General features: G+C 43.2%; 1 protein-coding gene and 1 long non-coding RNA gene across 6 annotated transcripts in view; one reads left to right on the top strand and one right to left on the bottom strand.

The window, feature by feature from the left end:
* Positions 1 to 543: 543 nt before the first annotated feature.
* LOC135983793 (uncharacterized) lies at positions 544 to 6,052 on the bottom strand. Of its 3 annotated transcripts, XR_010601605.1 has the most exons (3): positions 5,652 to 6,045; positions 1,700 to 2,203; positions 544 to 693 (listed from the first exon to the last, which is right to left on the bottom strand). It is a non-coding gene; the product is annotated as an uncharacterized LOC135983793 (long non-coding RNA). The 3 variants fall into 3 exon arrangements; XR_010601604.1 differs by having other exon boundaries at positions 544 to 2,531; positions 5,652 to 6,052; XR_010601603.1 differs by having other exon boundaries at positions 544 to 2,203; positions 5,652 to 6,052.
* An 889-nt stretch (positions 6,053 to 6,941) lies between these two features.
* NAT8L (N-acetyltransferase 8 like) overlaps positions 6,942 to 20,186 on the top strand; it is a 57,957-nt gene continuing 44,712 nt past the window's right edge. The window contains exons 1-2 of one of the 3 annotated variants that reach the window (XM_005292387.5): positions 6,950 to 7,499; positions 9,967 to 10,131. In XM_005292387.5, coding sequence (XP_005292444.2) covers positions 7,166 to 7,499; positions 9,967 to 10,131 — 499 coding nt within the window. In that variant the 5' untranslated portion in view covers positions 6,950 to 7,165. Of the gene's footprint in view, positions 7,500 to 8,273; positions 8,441 to 9,934; positions 10,132 to 20,186 lie in introns of those variants that run through there. The other 2 variants (XM_065597127.1, XM_065597128.1) reach the window with 2 other exon arrangements.

Here is a 20,186-nt window from a genome sequence, read left to right as displayed (position 1 = left end):
AAACTGGGGGATGGGGGGTAATCATTTTGAGTCAATTCAGAAACAAAATTTTTCAAAGTATTTAGCTAATTGAAAAGTAAAAAAAAAATTGTTTGGGGTTGAACAAAACATGAGTTTGACCTGGAACAAAATGTTTCATCATAACATTTCATATCAAATTTAGTCTAGATTAATGGACTTGGAATCACTTCTCCATAAACATGCTGTCACTTAACCTCCTAGTTTAGTCATCTGTAAAATAGGTATTGTAAAACTTCCCTCCCCATCTCATTAAGCCAATCTGTAAAGTTCATTCAGATCCTCACCTGAAAGGTGCTCTGTAAATACAAAGAACAGTCACACCAGTGAGCACTTTACGTGAATGACAGAAAAACCTGTGAAAAATCAGCCCTGACTTTAGCCTTGACCATATAAGGTTAAAAACTGGTATCGTAGTGACTTTGGGGTAGCTGACAGTATGGGGCAAGGCGCTGAGGCTGGTGGGGCAGGTAACACTCACTGGGCTGGGGGGCAGGCGGTGCCGGGATGGGGCAGGGGCAGGTACCTGTCAGTCTCCAGCGCTCGGGCTGCGCCAGGGCCAGCAGCCTCTTCACCTCGGAGTCTCCACCGCTTGCCCAGGGGCCGCTCCTCCTCTCGGGCTCCCCAGCCACTGCCACTGCAGCCACCTGGGAGGATGCAGAGTGGGGGGCACCGCTGCGGAGAAGACGCAAGGGGACGAGCTTGGCTGGGGCCACGCACCTGCCAGTCGAGAGCAGCAGGAACCGAGCGCCGCTCGGGGGGGAGCCGGGTGGCCTGAGCCCAGGGTGGCGGCAGCCTCTGCGGCAGCAGGGGCAAGCAGGGAGCATAGCTTGCCATGGGGCAGGAGAGGCCCTGCTGCTGCTGCTGTTTCCCGGCTCTGTCAGGAGGCACCTACAGCCACTGCCCCCACCACCCATGGAGCCGGAGCACAGAGCCCGGGGCCCAGCGCCGCCTGCCACCCGCTGATAAGGGCCGGGCTGCGGCTTCCGGCTCATCGCCGCAACGCCAGGCCAGGAGCAAACCCAACCCCCAGCCAGCACTCCCTGCTGCCCCTGCCCGGCTCACCCCGGCAGCCTCCGCTCAGGCCCGCATCACTTTCACGGTAGGGTTACCATAGGTCCCTATTTTCCTGGACATTTTTACATATTTAAAAATTCCTCCCAGACAGCGATTTAACAACTAAAAAGCCGGACATGTCCGGGAAAATACGGATCTATGTTAACCCTAATGTTGGTCCAATAAAACATATTACTTCACACACCTTGTCTCTCTAAAGATTTGGTTGAAAGGGGACCTGCTCTGGGGTATACCTCTCCTTAAACATGGATGCTCTTAAATACAAGCTTTGTCTCCCAAATTGCGTATAAATAAAATGTTTTGTTTGGAAGAACATATAAAAGCCCTTTTCTAGCAGAGGAAGTTTCATTTGTTTAAAGGTTGCAGTAATCTGTTAGAAGAAAAGATTTGATCTGGCTCACTCCCTTTGACTCCCATTTTTGACACCTGGATGTTTCACAGAGTGGGCACGTAGTGCATTTCTCTGGGGTGGGATAGAAAGATTTTGTGATCAAGTACCATGCCTTCAGGGTTTCTCTTATGATTGGGTTGCAGGGATGGTGTCTCTAGCTTGTTTGCCAGAAGCTGGGAATACGCGACAGGGAATGGATCACTTGATGATTACCTGTTCTGTTCATTCCCTCTGAAGCATCTGCATTGGCCACTGTCGGTATCTTGGCTAGATGGACCTTTGGTCCGACCCAGTATGGTCATTCTTTTGTTCTTATGCTCTGTAAAGTGCCATGGCAAGTGACTCCCCATTACCACAGATCAAATCTGAAGCACTTCCAGTGCTTACCAGCTTGATATGTTTAGTCTCCAATTCTTCTAAGTAGAGTCAGTCCCAGATAGGGTCATCCAACTGTAAAGTTTCTTGTGTAGAATATTCAGATCTCTTCAGTCCTCAACATTGTGTTATTTACTCAGACGGATTCTGGGGCTTTTGCCTTTCCGCAAGAATGCATCAAACATCCATTAAAAATGTTGTCTTATACCAAACAGGGAGAAGGGCTGACAACAGCTGAATAAAATTCAGGACTCTAAAAAGAATGTCCATCTTAATTAAATTAGCTAGATCCATCAGGTTCACTGGAAGGTCATGCCATCTGGTGAGATACACCCTTAGGTTCTGCAGAAGTGGATGAAGAGAAAAATGCTTAGTGACTTGGGATGACAACTGCATTCTAAAATACTCAAAGCCCCTGGCAAAGCAGTTGGCTTGCCAAACATTTGTTTTAACAATTTCCCTTCTTTTCTTAGGGCCCAAATCTGCTCCCATTAAAGTCAATTGGAGTTTTGCAGGATGAGAGCAGGGTTGGGCCCTGACTTTTCATTGACATTTGCTTCAGTCAGTCACGGTTGCCTGCTCTTTCACTAATTCCTCCGTCTCTTTTCCACAGCTCAGCGACAGAGTTAGAGCTTCTAGTTTCCTCCAGTTTCTAGTGAAATCTGAAAATCTAGGTTTAAAATAAAGGAGAAAGAAGAGTTTTGTGATTACGCCACTGGACCAAGATTCAAGAGATCTGGTTCGATGCCTGCTTTTGTCACAGACTCCTTGTGCGACCATGAGCAAGTAATGTAATATCTCTGTGCCTCTGTTCCCCGTCTGCAAAATGAGGGTAGTAGTACTTGCAGGAGTGTTGAGAGAATACATTAATCAGTGTTTGTGAGATACTCAGATACTACAGATGAGAACCATATAAGTGCTAAAGGCTTGCATACACATGGAGTTATTCCTGATTAACTCCTATTCTGGAATAAGAATGTCCACACATCGAGTTAATCAGGAATAACTCCATATGTACACAAGCCCTCAGACAGGTAAAATAGGGGAGTCCTGGGCAGGATGGGAGGGAGGAAGCTTCAGTGATTACAATATATCCAGGACATTATTTTTCTTAAAAAGGAATGGGATGGGTTCTTACTACTGATTTGTATGTATCGTGGCTAATTATTAAACAACAATTGCATACTGGTAGTTATGTCTCAGGGAGGTGAAATGTCTGACTAGATGAGATCAAACAAAAATATATGGACCTCTGATTTCTACATAGCCTAGCTATATGAAAATTAAATATTGTTTAAAATATACTTCTAAAACATAAAGATCTTGCCTGAGATCTGTAGTTTTCAGGGTCTATATTAGCTATTACCACTCAAGAAAGAGATCTTGGAGTTATCGTGGATCGTTCTCTGAAGATTTCTGCTCAACATGCAGCGGCAGGCAGTCAAAAAAGCTAACAGAACATTAGGAACAGGATACTCTTCAAGAATACCATGCCCATAGTCAGCAGCAAACGATTGCCATATGTACACAAAGATGCACATTGACAGGGCACACCATCCTGTGTGCATCTTATTACTGCAGCTTGCATAATGTGTGTTACCTGACACAGCAAAAAGATGCAGATTAACCTTCCTGTGTAGACAAGCCATAAGGGGCTGTAAATTAAAAAGAATACTTCAGCTCAGTGTTTGCCTTTAGCTTCTAGAACATAAGAATGGTCAGACCAATGGTCCATCTAGCCCAGCATCCTATCCTCTGATGGGGCAAGTGCCAGATAATTCAGAGAGAATGAACAGAGCAGGGCAATTATCGAGTGCTCCACCCCATCATACAGTCCCAGTTTCTCGCAGCCAGAAGCTTAAGGACACCCAGAGCATGGGGTTGTGTCCCTGACCATCCTGGCTAACAGCCATTCATGGACCTATCCTCCATGAACTTATCTAACTCTTTTTTGAACCCAGTAACAATTTTGGCCTTCACAACAATCCCTAGCCATGAGTTCTCTGGGTGTACTGGGCATTGTGTGAAGAAATAAATCCTTATGTTTGTTTTAAACCTGCTGCCTGTTAATTTTAATTGGTGACCTGTGGTTCTTGTGTTATGTGAAGGGGTAAATAACACTCCCTTACTCACTTTCTCCACACCATTCTTGATTCTACAGACCTCCATCATAGCCCCCCTTAGCCATCTCTTTTCCAACCTGAAAAAATCCCCGTCTTTTTAATCTCTTCTCATCTGGAAGTTGTTCCATCCCCTTAATCATTTTTGCCAATTCTAGTATATCTTTTTTGAGATGGGACACCCAGAACTGCACACAGTATTCAAGGTGTGGGCATACCATGGATTTATATAGTGACTTTACAATATTTTGTTTTATTATCTAGCCAGTTCCTGATGTTCTGCTGGCTTTTTAGACTGCTGCTGCACATTGACCAGAGGTTTTCACAGAGAACTATCCATGATGACTCCAAGATCTTTCTTGAGTGGTAACAGCTAACTTAGACCTCATCATTTTATATGGGTAGTTGGGATGATGTTTTCCAATGTCCATGACTTTGCACTAATCTACACTGAATTTCATCAATCATTTTGTTGCTCAGTCACCCAGTTGTGAGATCCCTTTGTAACTCTTTGTAGTTAGCTTTGCACTTAACTACCTTTGAGTAATTTTGTAGCGTCTGTAAACTTCTCCACCTCACTGTTTACTCCCATTTTCCAGCTTATTTATAAGTATGCTGAACAGCACTGGCCCCAGTACAGTTCCCTGAGTGACCATGCTATTTACCTCGCCCCACTGGGAAAACTGACCTTTTTATTCCTACCTTTGTTTCCTAGCTTTTCACCAGTTACTGATCTCATCAATACACTGACCAGCAGCTGTGTTTGTCTTGTTGGCTAGTAAGTTCTCAGCAGCAGTATAAACATAGGGCGATTATAATTCAAGAGTTATGAAACCACAAACATGTCCTTTATTGCCGGGCATTATTCCTATTGTTTGATCTCATGGCTGTTAACGGAAGAGCAGCTCCATTCGCAGGCACTTAAATTTAAAATCTCTCTGGGTCCAACCCCGCACCACGGTTTGTAGCCAGCGCCTGGTGCTCCAGCCTCTTGCAGTAAAACCCAGCGGGAACTGGCGGCCTGGGGAGAAGGCAGCTCATTCCAGCAGCCCAGGTCCAGTGGGAGAGGCGGGCGGATTGCTCCTTTCTTCTCCGCCCGCATTAATGAAGCTGGAAAGCGCCGTCGCCAGCCCCCTCCCCACGCTCCTCCTCGCCCTCAGCGGCGAGCCGCGCTGCGCGCAAGCCGGTGCCTAAGCCGCTACCTGCACTGAAGCTGCAAGGCGCATGCTTCAAGCGGAGGGAAGGAGGAGGGAGCTGGAGGAGTGGGGGGAGACCAGCGATGCTGTCCCGGCCGGTTTAAACCGGGATAGACTGAGCTGTTGGGCGCTGCGGAGACTAAAGTTCTCCTCCTCCTGCGGGTCCGCTCCCCTCCCCTCCTCCAGCCACTCCCCCTCCCCAGCTCCTTGTGGGTTGCAGGAGTTGGCGAGTCCGCCTGTTTGAATGGCTTTGCCGAGCCCTAGTTCTCCAGGATGCCCCGAGGGGAGGCTCAGCCCAATGCACACCCCAAGTAACGTGCGGCAGGGTTGTCCCGGGCAGGGAGACCCTCACCCTGTGTGTAGCCGCCAGCGGAGCAAAACGCGCTGCCCTGGCAGTCCGAGGCGCGAGAGCGCATCATTGTGGGAGTGGGGCGCCTCTGCTGGCTACCGCGGGGGCCGGGGCACGGTACTCACCTTCATTGACGCCAGGCTGAACACAATGTGCAGCGCCGTAGTACAAGGCACGGGATTCCAGCTGGGGGAAAAGTTCAGCGCGACCCAAGCGTGTGTGTGGGGTTGTTTGATGACAACTGAAAACGTTTCTTTTGGTTGTTTTCGGGGGGGGGGGGGCGAGGGGGAGAACTCGCGCGAGCAAAGCAATCCCCTAATGTTTGCTGCACCAAAATCACTTTGAATATTGTTCACGTGGATTCGAGATCGCTGTTTGCTTATGTGGAGCTGAGCGGTGTATTTTTAGAAATAGGGGCTGGAGAGTGCTGCTTTTATATGTACGAAGGGAGGAAAGAAAGAGTTAAGCCCCGGAAACTATCCGCAGTGGTGAGTGACTCGCTCTCCCACTCCAGAAAAGCGAATTCCCCTCCGCCTCCCCCCCCCCCAGCTGAATGTGGTCTCCAGCAGGAATAGAGCCAGGTGTTACGTTTTTAAGAAGTAAGCAAATACATTTAGAAACCAGAATGTTCCCTAACGAAAATTCAAAGTTGTCATCAGTTTGTCATCCCTATCGCTTTTTGATATAAGGCGTTGTTAAGACAATACATACACACCACACATCGTGTTTTATTAACGATACATACTTTGAGACATAAAATTCGAAATCACTACGATTAGGTGCCAAATCAACCTTAAGTTTTCCACTTACCTGAGACCATTAATGAGATTCCATGCTACAGAATAATGAATGTATAGGTATAGATCAGTGGATTTTTAGACAGATGTTCTAGATAACTGGCTATATTTGCTCATGATACACAAGAATCTATATAAATACACCCATTTAAATGTATGCAGTATGTATATATATATATATATATATATATATATATATATATATATAGCTAGATTTTAGATTGTTCTAGAAATAGTGACTATCTGTGCGTGTTTTTCCTACATAGATTTTACTGAAACAAACAGGAATTGGTAGTCTTTTAAGGAGCAGGTAGTTTTCAAGAAGAATTCTAGATTATCTAAATGCCAGACATGGTATGCTGCGAACTCTGCAACGTGTCAACCTGAACCTCAGTCAGAGAGCCCTTGCTAAACAAAGTCAGTCATATTTTTTCCCTCTCCAAGGAGACAGGCCCACCTCTGACAGATCTGCGTCGTACCTGTATACCTCAGCAGGGCTTCGATAGTTACAAGGAGAAGAGGAAATGAAATGCATGCTGTAGTAATGAGCAATAAAACGCAAGGCAAAGGAGGTGTTTCTCCTCCCCACCCCTGGAGATCACATGGTGACCCTTGCCAGCCAATACAAAGGACGCTAGGACCCTGAGGGACCCCCTGATTCCGAATTGCACCGGCTCTGCTGCATTATAAATACTTCTCCAAAATACACTGGCCCTCCTTTCTCGCTTTCTACCCAGCTCCGTTTGTTTCGCACTCATAAAAGCTGCGCCTCACTTATTGCTTGGCGTGTTTTTGTTTCTTATTTAAAGCCGGGCTCCTTTTTTGTTTCTCGGCCAGTTTGCATGCATTGTTCGTCTCCCAAAATGGTTTGTGAGACTAAGATTGTGGCGGAAGATCATGAATCCATTTCAGGATCCAAAAAAGATGCGATCATTGTGTCTTCCTCCCAGATGTGGCCCTCCTTATCCGGCTCACCTTCCTCCTCCCCAGCTTCTCTGAGTGGCGTGGAAGGGGATTTCAAGAAAGACAACGTTTATATACGAGAATTTCATCCTTCCGAGCAAGAGGTGGTGCGCCGTATATTTTATGAAGGAATCATGGAAAGGATTCCTAACACCGCATTTAGAGGGTTAAAACACCAGCCCCTCATTCAGTTGATCTATGGGATATTCGCTAGTAAGTATATTCACTTTTTTTTAGGGGCACACTTGTTCAGCAATTTTAATAAAAAGGAAGAGTGGTAATAAGATCTGTGTTGAAGGATGGAGAACCCATCCCTGCATCGATCCTATTAATATTTGGTGCAGAATTGCTGTCTCAGTGCTGCTGGTGCTGGAGGGAAAGAAAAGCCGCAGCCTCCGCATCCTATCCTGTCATGGTGCAAAAGTCAGGCCCGTTAAAAAGTCGCAATATTGCAAACAGCGGATCTGTACCTCGGGCGATTGCGAGGAGCAGGAATGAAGCGCTGGATCGTGAGCCACGCTTTGGAGATCACTGCAGAGCGGAGTGTGTGCAACGCCACTAAATGCATCCAGCCTGCAGGCAACGTGTGGGTAGGGCTCCCTGCTTGCATATGGGGTGCGCGTGGCTACCGGCTGGGGGTGGGGAGCGTTCTCTGGGGAGATAAGTTGGGGGCGGATGCTCTCTGCAGGTTCGAGAGGCTGCGTGTTCAAGGGGCTTCTCTCTGGAGGGAGAGGGGCGTGCGGCTGGCTCTGTATGTCTAGAAGAGGTATTAGTGGACTGGGTTTGGGGGCAGGGGCTTGCGCGTTCTGCATCTGCCTGTGTATGTGTGCGCGCAATGGGAGGGGAGAGTCCCTGCAGCTGGTTGGGGAAGGGGGTGCAGCCGGGGTGTGGTATTGTGTGCGTCTCTCTGCACTTGGGGGGAGAAGTGTGTGTATGGGGCGGTGCGGGGGCGGGGGCTCCTCTCTGCAGGCTTGTGGGGGTTTGCCGCCCGGGGCGGTGCGCATGGCGCTTTCTCGGCGCAGCCTGGCAGGAGTGGGACTGGGAGCTGCTGCCGCCTGTGCGGGAGGAGGCGGTGGGGCCCTGCCCGCAGCAGCCAGACCCGCATTTCCAGTTATTCCAGGCCGGGATGCTGCTCTCTGTTGGGGAGGGGAGAGGTGAAGCGATGAATGGAAGCCGCGCCGCCGCCCGCACCTTTCCCCGCTCTCTCTAGACACCTGGGCGGGGCAGCGGCTGCAGCCGGGTTCCAGCGTTACCTAGAGACCGCCGGGCTCGGGCTCGAAACGCGTTCGAGCGGCTGCAGCTGCTGGGGAACGTTTGACCCGGGCGGTCTCGCGCCACCTCCTGGCTGCAGAGACTGCTGCTGGGGTCGCCCTCCTGCATGCAGCCGCGCGGGGCCCTGACCTCAGCAGGGTCTAGGGGCGAGACGTTGTTTGTAACCAGCGCGTATTGCAAAGAGCTGCCGGTTTAGTATTAATTCAAAGCTGCGTGCCTTATTAGTTTATTAAACATTGCATCTTCTGGTTTGATGCAAGTTACAAAGCTTCATAAAACGTAGACTAAGGCGGGATCCCTGCCTTGGCCAGCTGACAACCGAGAGGAAACTAGATTGTTGGTGCTTGATGGGGTTTAAAATGAAAAAAATTACCTCTGTAAGATAATGTCAGCTGCTATCAATACAAAAGCTCCCCCAAAGAAAACGCCACGTGGACCCTTTTTTCTCACGCCCTTGCCCTTTGCATGCGGCAAGACAGCTGGGTCCTTCACCTTTTGGGCCAGGGAGAGAGAAGGGAATGATAAAGAAAGTAAAGTAACTTTTTGTAATTATTGGTAAGATACTAAATGCACCTGAGAACAATGAAGTCTATGCCCGCCTCTCTCTGTGCCAATGAGATCTAAAGACATCCTTGCTTAAGATTCACAGCTTGAAGTGATAAGTGATGATGGGGCAAGCAGCCATCTCAGTGCTGTCTGCTATATTATTTTCAGTGTCCTGCATTACGTTGCTTCCTGATACTGAAGCAGACTAGTGTAAGGTTTTGGGATGGCTGGCCCTTGGGGACCTTCTGGAAAACCAGTATATTTCCCAGTGACCAAAATAATTAATTAATAAGCACACAGCTACTGGGTGGTGCAAAATATCTTCCTTAGTCACAGTTGTGCTTTGTCCCCTGTAGTGCTGTGCCAATGAAAAGCCACATGTGGGCATCTTGGTTTTAGTGCTTTGATTTCTCTGCAGGAATTGGTGATGCAGTCAAATCTTGTCTGAGCAGCAATCACAGACCTATCTTAATAGAGAGAGACATCTGTCTTTTGATATTTGTGTGAGACAATAATATTTGCAGGATTTTTCAACTGTGGCAAGTTGGATGGGAGTTTTTACAGAAACACACTGCAAAATCCTTCATCAAATGTGATCTAATTATTATAGTTGAATTTTTTTAAAGTAAGTTGTGAAGTGGGAGTGTTAAATAAAACTTTTTACAGGCTGTTCTTAAATGAAAAATGTGCTATTAATCTAAAATATGTTGTGAAAATGTAAATTGATTAGCTTTTGTTTATATTGTACAAATGTATGTTATGTCTGTGATTTTTTTTTTTTTTAACGGGTTTGTATTCCGAAATCAACACTAAATTCTCTTTTCTGACAGGTATCGTTTATTTCTCTTCCTTATCTCCATAGTAATATGCTTTGTTGTGACCAAGTCCTTGCTGCTGACCTGCTGTTTTCCCATCTTTCTGATGGGCATGAGGTACTACTTCAGTAGAAAAGTTATCCTCAGCTATCTCGAGTGCGCGCTGCATACGGACATGTCTGATATTGAGAATTATTACATGAAACCACCAGGTGAGTATTAATTCCATGGAGGGAATATTCACCAAATCCTGCTCATGGAAAAATGGCCATTTAATAGCTTTTCTCATGTCAACAGCACTGAGAAATCTTATAAATGGCCAGAATGCAACCTGCTGGCTGCACAAAATATGAGGAACCACCCTAATCTTTAATATGGATATACAGCCCAGGGAGACTACAGGTTCCAGAATGCAGTGCTCTCTCAATTTCAGCATTCTAGCATAGTAGCTGAGATCATGGGGAAGCACTGCATGCTGGACCTATAGTTTCCTTGGGATACAGTATTAAAGGTGGTTGCGCCAGTCTGTTCTATTTAATGCAAATTATATCCATTGGAGTCTATAAGTTGCCCATGCATCCTACAACTGACGGCATCCAGCACGGGGTGGGAGAGGGAGATGGAAGGAATTTTAGCAAAACTGCTTAGAAGAACCCACATGCATACCACCACTTCAGACTTGGGAGCCATACGTTTTAGTTAGTCTGTATATTTACATGTGTCATTCAAGAAGAACTCCCCATAAACAAGTGTTTTGGAAGAGGTGTGAAGCAGGTAAGTAAAGAGATACTGTCTATCTGCACATGTGACATACATATGAATATATAAATGTATATGTGTGTGTTATATAATTCTTACTTTTTGTTATGTAAATATGTTGTTAAGGTCTCAATTCTCTTTAATAGAAGGTGGATTGTCACAGGAATCTGTCAAAGAAACAGAGGAAAGGGAAAACCTTGTATTTAAATTATATATTTTTTTGTTTTCATTTATGATCGGCACCAATATATAGGGATATTTGAGTCCCCTTGATCGCTAATATGGGTGATTAATATTTGAGGCTACAAATATTACATTAATGACTGGTTAGGAGTGCAAAGCTAATGACCAGTAACTTTCTGAAGCCAGGTTGTTCTCGCTACTGTAGACTTTTTTTAATGTGTTTTCATTTCCCCCCTGCAACATAGCTATTCTGCAAGTGCAAGATTCTCCTACTGGCCATTTCTAGAGGATTAACATATTATAGTACAACAATCAAGTACATGTTTTCTCTTCATTTCCAACATTCAGTATTTTAAAAAATGGTTCATTCTGTAATAAAAATATTAATACGCCTTTGAACAATTTCTCTCAGATCTTGTTTCTCATCTAAATACATTAAGTGGTTCTCACTAATATTATGTCTGATTCTACAGTGTCTAATTTAAATTGGGAAGATCTGTGTTTTATAGCAATTGACTGATTTGGGGCGGATGTATAGTGTGCATGTAATTAAAATGTCAAACTTCATTAAAGGAGGTGCAACCTTAAAAATAAGGGTTCAAACTGAAAAATGTTCAACCTCTGCAGTGGTTATTAATGAAAGAAAGTAGTGTGGGATCTTGTGCAGCTTTTGTGAAAAGTGATCTGGAATTCTTGACAAAGGGTATAATCTGAATTTGAAAAGTGTTTTTAGACATGCATCTTTCATTAACGCTTGTGAGTTGTATGGCTAACGCTGAAGTTATGAATCTCAATGAATATATTTACAACATTAGCATGTATAGAAAATGTACTCCGATGAAGAGTGAGAAACGTCAGTAGTATTTGCTTTACGTTAGTACGGAGAACAAGTAATCAGGGCAATCACATTCTCACTATGAATGAGACACAACTGATTTTTACAGCATTACACTCTGCCTTCATTTACTGACATCATGGGTCATTCAATTTTGGAATAAACTCATGGACTTCCCTCTTGGTTTAATCTGTCAGAATTTAAACATGGGTAGGCAGGGTTCAAATGTGCCTTAAATGGCCGGCTTACGCCAGATTTATGGTATCGGTACTGCTTATTAAAGGGTTGCTCATGTCAGAAATGTTGAACAAGTTGACACAATTCATAGCCTCTGCTGAGGAGAGCTTCAGGGCTAGAACAGGATTGAAACTTCAAGTCAGGACTGAGGGAGGCTTAGTGGTGAAGCCATTAGGTGCAAGCTTTATTATACTGTGTGAGGAAGCTTCCAATGCACCTACCTATTCAATGTGGAACCCTATCTAATGCTAACTGGCCTTGGTTTCATGAGCATCAAATTCACCCTTCCCTCCTATTCCCAAAACATATACAGCTTTCAGTTTCACACTCCTCCCTTTGATTTAAGATATCAAGACGAACTGTCCCTTTTCCAGCGCTGCCATGAATCTGGTAGGCTTTTGAGATTTTAATGTTTGCTTACATCCTGGAGATGGCTTGGAGTGTGGATGAGTAGTCAGTTGTATGCCAAGCCAATTATATTCTATCAGTTTGTGCAACATGCAGACATTGTGATGATATATAAATTCCAATCACAAGTATTTTATTCCTCATAATCTGCTGTTCGGACACAAGCCACAAATTATTACAGTGCTCTCAAATGAAAAGTGCTGGCTCCCTGTTACAATTTGTATGGTGCTGACAGCAACTACGTACATAATTTGCTAACACCTTTTCTGAAACCAAGGTGTGAGTGAACTCCCATAAGTTTCACAAGCTCACCAGAGTCTTCTGTGTTCTCCATTATTTTGCTTAAAACTGGATTTAAATCCCTTTATTTTTCCATGAAAATATTCCTATATCATCACCAGACTTGCAAACCTTTCTCTGCATGTATGGAGGGAATACGTGCTGTCCTCAGGACTGAGTGAAAAAACACAAATACTAGGGAATCCTAATATTTGAATGGAACATAAACATCAAGACAGATAAACGTTAAGGCTGGGATTTTCAAATACTTGGTCCCAACTCCCATTAAATTCAATGAGTTAGGTGCCTAACTCCTTTAGGCTCCTTGGATAATCACTTTGTAAGTGCTTGCTATTTTTGAATTTGAACGTGGAGGATATGGGGACAATGCTTGTCTCATACAATGGTACATCAGAAAAAGGACAGATGGCCAGTCTTGAAACTTGCTAGAACCATAATGTCTGATCATGCTGTCATTGAAGAAGTTTTGCTATTAAATTTGATGGGATCAGGATTATTTATTTGTAGTGCACTAGCACCTGGAGGCCCTAATGAGGAGCAGAGCCCTGTTGTACAGTGAGACGTACAGATGTGGTATATATGGCAGTTATATGCCAGATATAGCAATAGCCCACAGTGAACAAATATGACAAAACGCTGTTTAAAAATGACCCAAAAGATCTGATGTATAGAGGACTCAGTAGGCAGTATTTGGGGTCACTTTTACAGAAACTAAGCAGAAAGGCAACAAGGAGTCTGGTGGCACCTTCAAGACTAACAGATTTATTTGGGCATAAGCTTTTGTGGGTAAAAAACCTACTTCTTCAGATGCATGGAGAAACCAGAAAGGATACAGCTTCCAATGGGCGTTGGGTTCCTAACTTCCTTAGGCTGTTTTGAAATCCCAGCCAGAGTAATTACTAAAGGAAGCTTTGAAAGGAATTGCGTTTGTTGCTATTTCATGACCTTTGGTATAGATGCATTACTTACTTACTCACCAGGCTTAAAGACCCAATGTTCAGCAGTTTTTTGCATTATTGGCATGTTGGGTTATTTTTTCTTTCCACGTGTTTTGTAGAGAAGCTGTTTCTCTCTGATCCACTGGTCCCTAATGTATTTTAGTTATTGCTTGTTTTTAAGTTTTCTCTAGTGATCAGATACTTGGAGATGGGTTTGGTATATACAGATAAATACATAATGCTGATCGGAGTGTTGCAGAATTAGATTTAACAAAACTCTATTTTTCAGTTTTCTCTCCTACTTGCCCCATTATTTAGGACCTGATCCAGCAAAGCACTTACGCACACACTTAACTGTAAGCACACGAGTACTGCAACTGACTTTAATAGGATACTTATATGGTTAGTACTCTCCTGGGTTGGGGATTTATTAGTGCATAAAAGCAGATTGTTAAAACACCTTGATGCTGTAAGTAATCTTGTCTCTCTAATTTAAAAAATGTGAAAAGAATAACCTTTCACGTTTGAAATGGTAGCATTGTCATTCTCTTCTCAGATACTAAGAAAGAGTAGTGGGGAAAACATTACAAATGACAGAGCATCATTGTTAATTGTGAGTGACCTGGGTTTTAGTGTAAAGAAATTAATCTTTATTACCTGTCAGGGAAATTGATGAGCTGAATTTTGGAAAGTGACTAGCCTTACCTTTAATGATAGATTCATTTGTCTGTCTTTAGAAAATTTCTGAGTCTAATGTTGTCATGTGTGGGCTCTATGATGTAATTAAGTTTTTAAATCTGTAGTTGCAACAGTGAGAAGTTAATTTGAAATTGAACCCTGCCTTTAGTAGTTCTTAACATAAATGAGTTGTGCACAGCTGGGTTTTTGTGTACAGTACTTTTGTGGTATGACAGTTTTGTTGCCTAATCAATTTCACAGTGTCTCCTTAAGTTTTAACTGTACCATTCTTTCACCGTTTTGTTTTGTATATTTTTGCAGTGGCTCAGAATTCTTCAAAGATTGGGATCTTGACTGGAAAACCAATGGAAAATTAAATAGTTGCCACTAAAAAGGACGATCACTTTTAATCCAAGTAGATCTAGCCTTTCTATCATTTGAATTTTGGTTAAATGTGTTAAAATCTGACATTAGCCTGGCTACTTAGGATTTTTCTGTATTCTGAGTTGCTGCAACTTATAAACTGATGCAAAAGAATATGAACACACTCCTATTTCAGTTTAAGTTGACCAGGAATAGGTTTAATCTAAAGTGAAGTAAGCTACTCTTAGGGTACATCTACACTACAGGGGGGAGTCGATTTAAGATACGCAAATTCAGCTACGTGAATAGCGTAGCTGAATTCGACGTATCGCAGCTGACTTACCCCGCTGTGAGGACGGCGGCAAAATCGACTTCTGCGGCTTTCTGTCGACGGCGCTTACTCCCACCTCCGCTGGTGGAGTAAGAGCGTCGATTTGGGGATCGATTGTCGCGTCCCAACGGGACGCGATAAATCGATCCCCGAGAGGTCGATTTCTACCCGCCGATTCAGGCGGGTAGTGTAGACCTAGCCTTAGATTGAAATGACAGGCGTTTATACTGGTTTATCTAAACCATTTGAACTGAATTTATTTAACTAAATTGGTGCAGGCTTTCAGAGTTACCAGCTAAGTCAGTGGGCTAGATTGTGATCTTGTCTTACATGCTCAGGCAGGAGAGTAAGGGGACATAAGACCCCGCCCTCCTGAATCCAGGTCTGGTGCTGAGCACAGCCCCCACATTCCCCGTTTCCCCCCACCCTTTTCCCCTACAAGGAAATGGGCAGAGCATGTACTGCTGTCCTAAATGCACCAGTGGGCAGAGTTAGGCTGGCACAAGGGGGAATGTAAGATGCACCGTGTATGCAAGAAAAAGGAGCAAGGGAGAAGTGGTGACTCAAGTACAATTTCTTCCAGGGCTCTTCCTTGAGTGGCACAGCTAGACAGGGCAGAGACGCAGGCCCCATCCTACTTCAGTGAATTTGATAGAAGTTTTGCCAGTATTGTGAGTTTATTCTAGTCCTAGCTGAGATCAGAAATTTGTCCAGTGAGTTTATTTGTCAGTTAACTAAGTAGTGGGTCAGTTACATAGAGGAGTATTGGTAACTTATTTTATCTCGGAATTTTCTTTTTGGTGGCCTCTTGTCTAGCCAGAGATCAGAGAATTCTGTGCTTTATGCTGTCGTTCTTGGGCCTGCTTTCTCTCATTTTACAATGGGTTTATGCCATTGGAACACCATTTATCTCACCAGTTTAGAGAGTTCAGAACCTGACCCCTTGATTTTAAATGAAGGGCCCCAGTCTGAAAAAATTTCATGGGCAGGTAGCCGTATTGCATACAGTAGAGTTGTGCTGGGTATGTCTACACGGCAAAGAAAAACCCACAACTGGCCTGTGCCAGCTGACTTGGGTAGTGGGGCTGTTTTTAATACCGTATAGACTTATGGGTGTGGGCTGCAGCCTGGGTGTTCGGACCCTCCCACCCCACCGGATCCTAGAGGATCCTAGAGGTTCTTTTATGTTGAGAAGTGAGATCCTTAAAACTATTTTGAAACCCTCACACAATTGCTTTATTAAAGAAGATGAAGGTAGTAACACCTGTAGTTAAAATTGCCTGATATTTTCCATTATAAGGCTCTGTTTTGCCCAATTTAAACTGTTTGGGCTGAAATTTTCCATGCTAGGTGGGTGTCTGCCTCAGGTTGATAGGATTTATTTATTTTATTTTTCTTTGAAAAAAATTTAACAAAAACAGGTCAGCTGTTTCCAAGAGCGAGATTAGAGAAAAATATGTTTTGCCATGTTAACAAATTGGTTGTAATATTCTCTCCCCCCCCCCCCCGAGATTGTTGTATAACTTCATTGGTGTGTTAGATACAGAAACTCAGGGCTACCACAATTAAAGTGTTATCTCCTTTGAAGTGCCATATATATATTTTTTAATTGCCCACCTGAGCTTGAAAAAAATAAAGTCCCCAAAGTAAAGGTTGAAATGCTGCAAAGTTTGATGTCATCTGTTCATTTTGCCTAATTAGGGTGTTGGGTTTCTTCAAGAGCATGATTGCATATGTGCAAATGGGACAGAAATGCATTATCAAGCTGCATCCCTCAGCTTTGTCTGTCTGTCTTCCATTTTTGCTAAATGGTACATTTTGCAATATGCAATAACAAAATATTTTTGTGTTACTAGAAAACCTGGATTAAAATATAGCCCATAATTGTACGCCCTGCTTATTTTCTTTTCTACTTTGTAACTGTGTGTGTGTGTGTGTGTGTATATATATAAATATGAAAGAATATATTAAATAGGTACTTATCTAAATTAGTAATGGGATTGGTGGGTTGTGATTTTTTTTTAAACCCAATAACAAGCCATGTGTTATAAGGTTTTTAATAGCCCCCATATATAAAAGTGCCATTAATTAAACTGTAATGCTGCAAGTTTCAACTGGAGTAAAGTAGACATCAGCAGTTACTCAGAGGTAATTATTTTTTCAAGACTTTCAAACAAAAGCAACTCAAGGACATTTTAAAAGTAAAATTACAGTAGCATCATTCATTTCTATTTGCTCTACATCTTAGTAGCTTTTAAAAACACTTTGATTTCTCATAAAATGTTCTGACTCCATTCTGCTAGCCAGCTTCTCTTGTGTGTATTAATATATGTCCTAAGGGGCCGTGTGGAAATATAATACCCAGTTTGAAAGTGAAGCATTGGCATCAATGGCTGCAACCAGTGGCTGGCTGATTAATGGCTTTTTGTTTTTTAATTTATTTTGTTTCCCCCCAGTTGCATGTTTTGTCCTCTTCTCCCTCCTCTCATCCCCTTGCTTAGGAATAATCGTCAAAATGGGTGCCTAAAAGTTTGGTTCCTAGCCTAAGATTTTCAAAGATGGTCTTAAAATTAGGCGCTGTGCTTAGGTACCTAAATAAGTGGCAAAATTTTCAGAAGTGCTGACACCTTTTGAGACACAACTTTGGATTTAGGAGTCTGATTTTTAGTGCCTGTTTTTAAAATCTGCACCCTTAAGAGCCAGATAGGCACCCACTGGGACTTTCAAAAGCACGGAGATGTCTATCTGCATCTTTAGGCGCCTTAATACCTTTGAAAATCTGGCCCTACATCCTTATTAAATAAAAGTTCTGATTTTCAAAAGTGCCAAAAACTATTTGTTCCCGTTGACTTCAATGAGAGGTAGTGCGTGGGTACTCAGTGCCATTTACATATAAGATGCCTATGTAGATTTAGGAACCTAAGTTTAGACACTTATTTTTTGAAAATTTTGTCTGTACTGTCCATGATTGTCTCTAACATAGGATTTCTTTTTGTATTGCAGTATTACTGAAGATTTTTTTAACAATCACAACAAAGCTGTGTACTGCTACATCATCAGATGTAATCCCAGACTACTGCAGGGCAGAGCAAAATAGCCAAACATTTTGTCAGTACCTGGTTCTTTAGCTAGGAGAGCACTGTAAAGCCTTTGGTTGTGCTTCCACCCCCCCGCCCCCCCCCCTTTTTTTTTAAGATCTAAGGAATAAAGTGGAAAGTTCACCAGTGGTTCATAGCATAGTTTTAGTTTATCCTTGTAAGAAGCAAGGAATTACTCCAGAATCTTGTTCTGACAAGTGCTTAGTGAGATCATTCTTTAATCTTCTGATCTAAAACCAGAAAAAAGTCTCCCCCCCCCCCATCTGTTATTCCTATTCAGTGCCAATCATGATACAACTTTTGATAATGGCAAAATGAAATCACTAAAAAGCTTGTTATGCTTTATTATAATAATTTAACATTTATAATACAGTTTATAATGCTCTAATATACGATACAGATATGAGTGGTAAGTGTTGTAGATGGTAATGTGATTCTTAGGCTTAGGGCATATCTATACTACAGGCACTGCAGTGGTACAGCTGCCACTGGGCCTCTGTAGTGTAGACTCTTCCTAGGGGTTTTTGTGTCAGGATAGGGAATCTGCATTGACCATTGACGTAGCTGCGTCTACACTGGGGGTAAGATCGGTTTAACTATGGTGCTCTGAGGTGTGGATTTTTTACACCCCAAAGCGACATAGCTAGATTGATCTAAATTTTAAAGTGTAGACCAGGGCTATAAGGGTATGTCTAAACAGCAAAAGCTGTGTGCAGGCTAGCCTACTTGAGCTCCCTTGCATCCAGCTAGTTTGGGTAACAGTAGCACAACATGGGTTTCAGAACGTGCTAGCAAGCAGAGTACCTGTCCAGGGTGTGTGCCAGGCATGTACTGCCTGTGCTGAAGACTGCGCTGCACTGTCTTCACTGCTGCTGTTACCTGCACTAGTTGGATTTGAGTTAGCTCAGGCAAGCTAGTCCATGCATAGCCTTTGCTGTGTAGACATACTCTGGTGTTAAATGATCTTAAGACAAGTTTATAAGCAGCCTGTTGACCTGTCGGACTCTCACAATCAGTTGATTAACTGTTTATTAAAACATCTGCTAATCATTTAATCTTTTTATAAGCAATTTTTCAATGTATCCTCAATATAAAATTTGACCAAAGTCTCTCTTAAGAATGGAAAGTGTAGAATTACTTGGTAGGAAATGACAATTCTGACTTCTTACAGGTGTGAGAGCTCTTACAACTTAACAGCAAGTTAGGGTTTGATATTTTTTTAAACCTAATTCTGCAAGTAGAAAAATATGAATTCTTAAAAATGGATCACAGAAAAGATTCGTTTGGCTTTGTGTATTAAAAAAAAAATCAACTGAACAGGACTTTACTATTGGAAAATATGGATTAAAACACTATAGAATCATAGAATATCAGGGTTGGAAGGGACCTCAGGAGGTCCTCTAGTCCAACCCCCTGCTCAAAACAGGACCAATCCCCAGACAGATTTTTGCCCCAGATCCCTCAAGGATTGAACTCACAACCCTGGGTTTAGCAGGCCAATGGTCAAACCACTGAGCTATAAGAGTTCCGGAAATATAAAGCAAACAACCAGCAGGTAGTTTTCTTTTTCTTTTTCTTTTCTTTTCTTTTCTTTTCTTTTCTTTTCTTTTAAAGTGACTATGTGGATTGTGTGAGATACCTAACTGTTATGAGTGGAAACGGAGTTTTCTCTCTCTGAGAGACAAAGAGAGATCCAGAATCACAAGTGGCAAGTATGGAAGTTTCTCCAGCTCTGTCCCATCAATGTACTTGAACCTGACTTGGTAGCCACCCCCATGGATGAGAGTGCTTACCTTTCTGCATATGCAGTTGTAGGTCTCACTGCTAGTTGCGTTTTGTGATGGAACAGCTGTCCACCAGAAAGTGACCACCACCACATCTCTCATACAATAGAGATCTGAACAACTGTTATGTAATTCAATAGTAGTGTTGAATGATTGGTGACTGGTTACTAAGTCTCTGGGTTATCTTCTACCTGTCCTTCTTTTTCTTCCCTCCCCATCCCCCAGTGCTTTCAGTGTATGATCAGCAAGTTATGTCCCACTAGTCAGCTAAAATAGACAGCATCTCTAATTTCTATAATTCTGTTAGGCTATCTTGTCCATCCCCATGTCATATTCTCCAGTGAATTTGGACT

The sequence above is a fragment of the Chrysemys picta genome, chromosome 5 (genome assembly GCF_011386835.1).
Source record: "Chrysemys picta bellii isolate R12L10 chromosome 5, ASM1138683v2, whole genome shotgun sequence".
NCBI classification, from domain to species: Eukaryota; Metazoa; Chordata; order Testudines; family Emydidae; genus Chrysemys; species Chrysemys picta.
The sequence above is the reverse complement of the archived record's forward strand: the minus strand, read 5'-3'. Positions and strand labels throughout refer to the sequence as shown.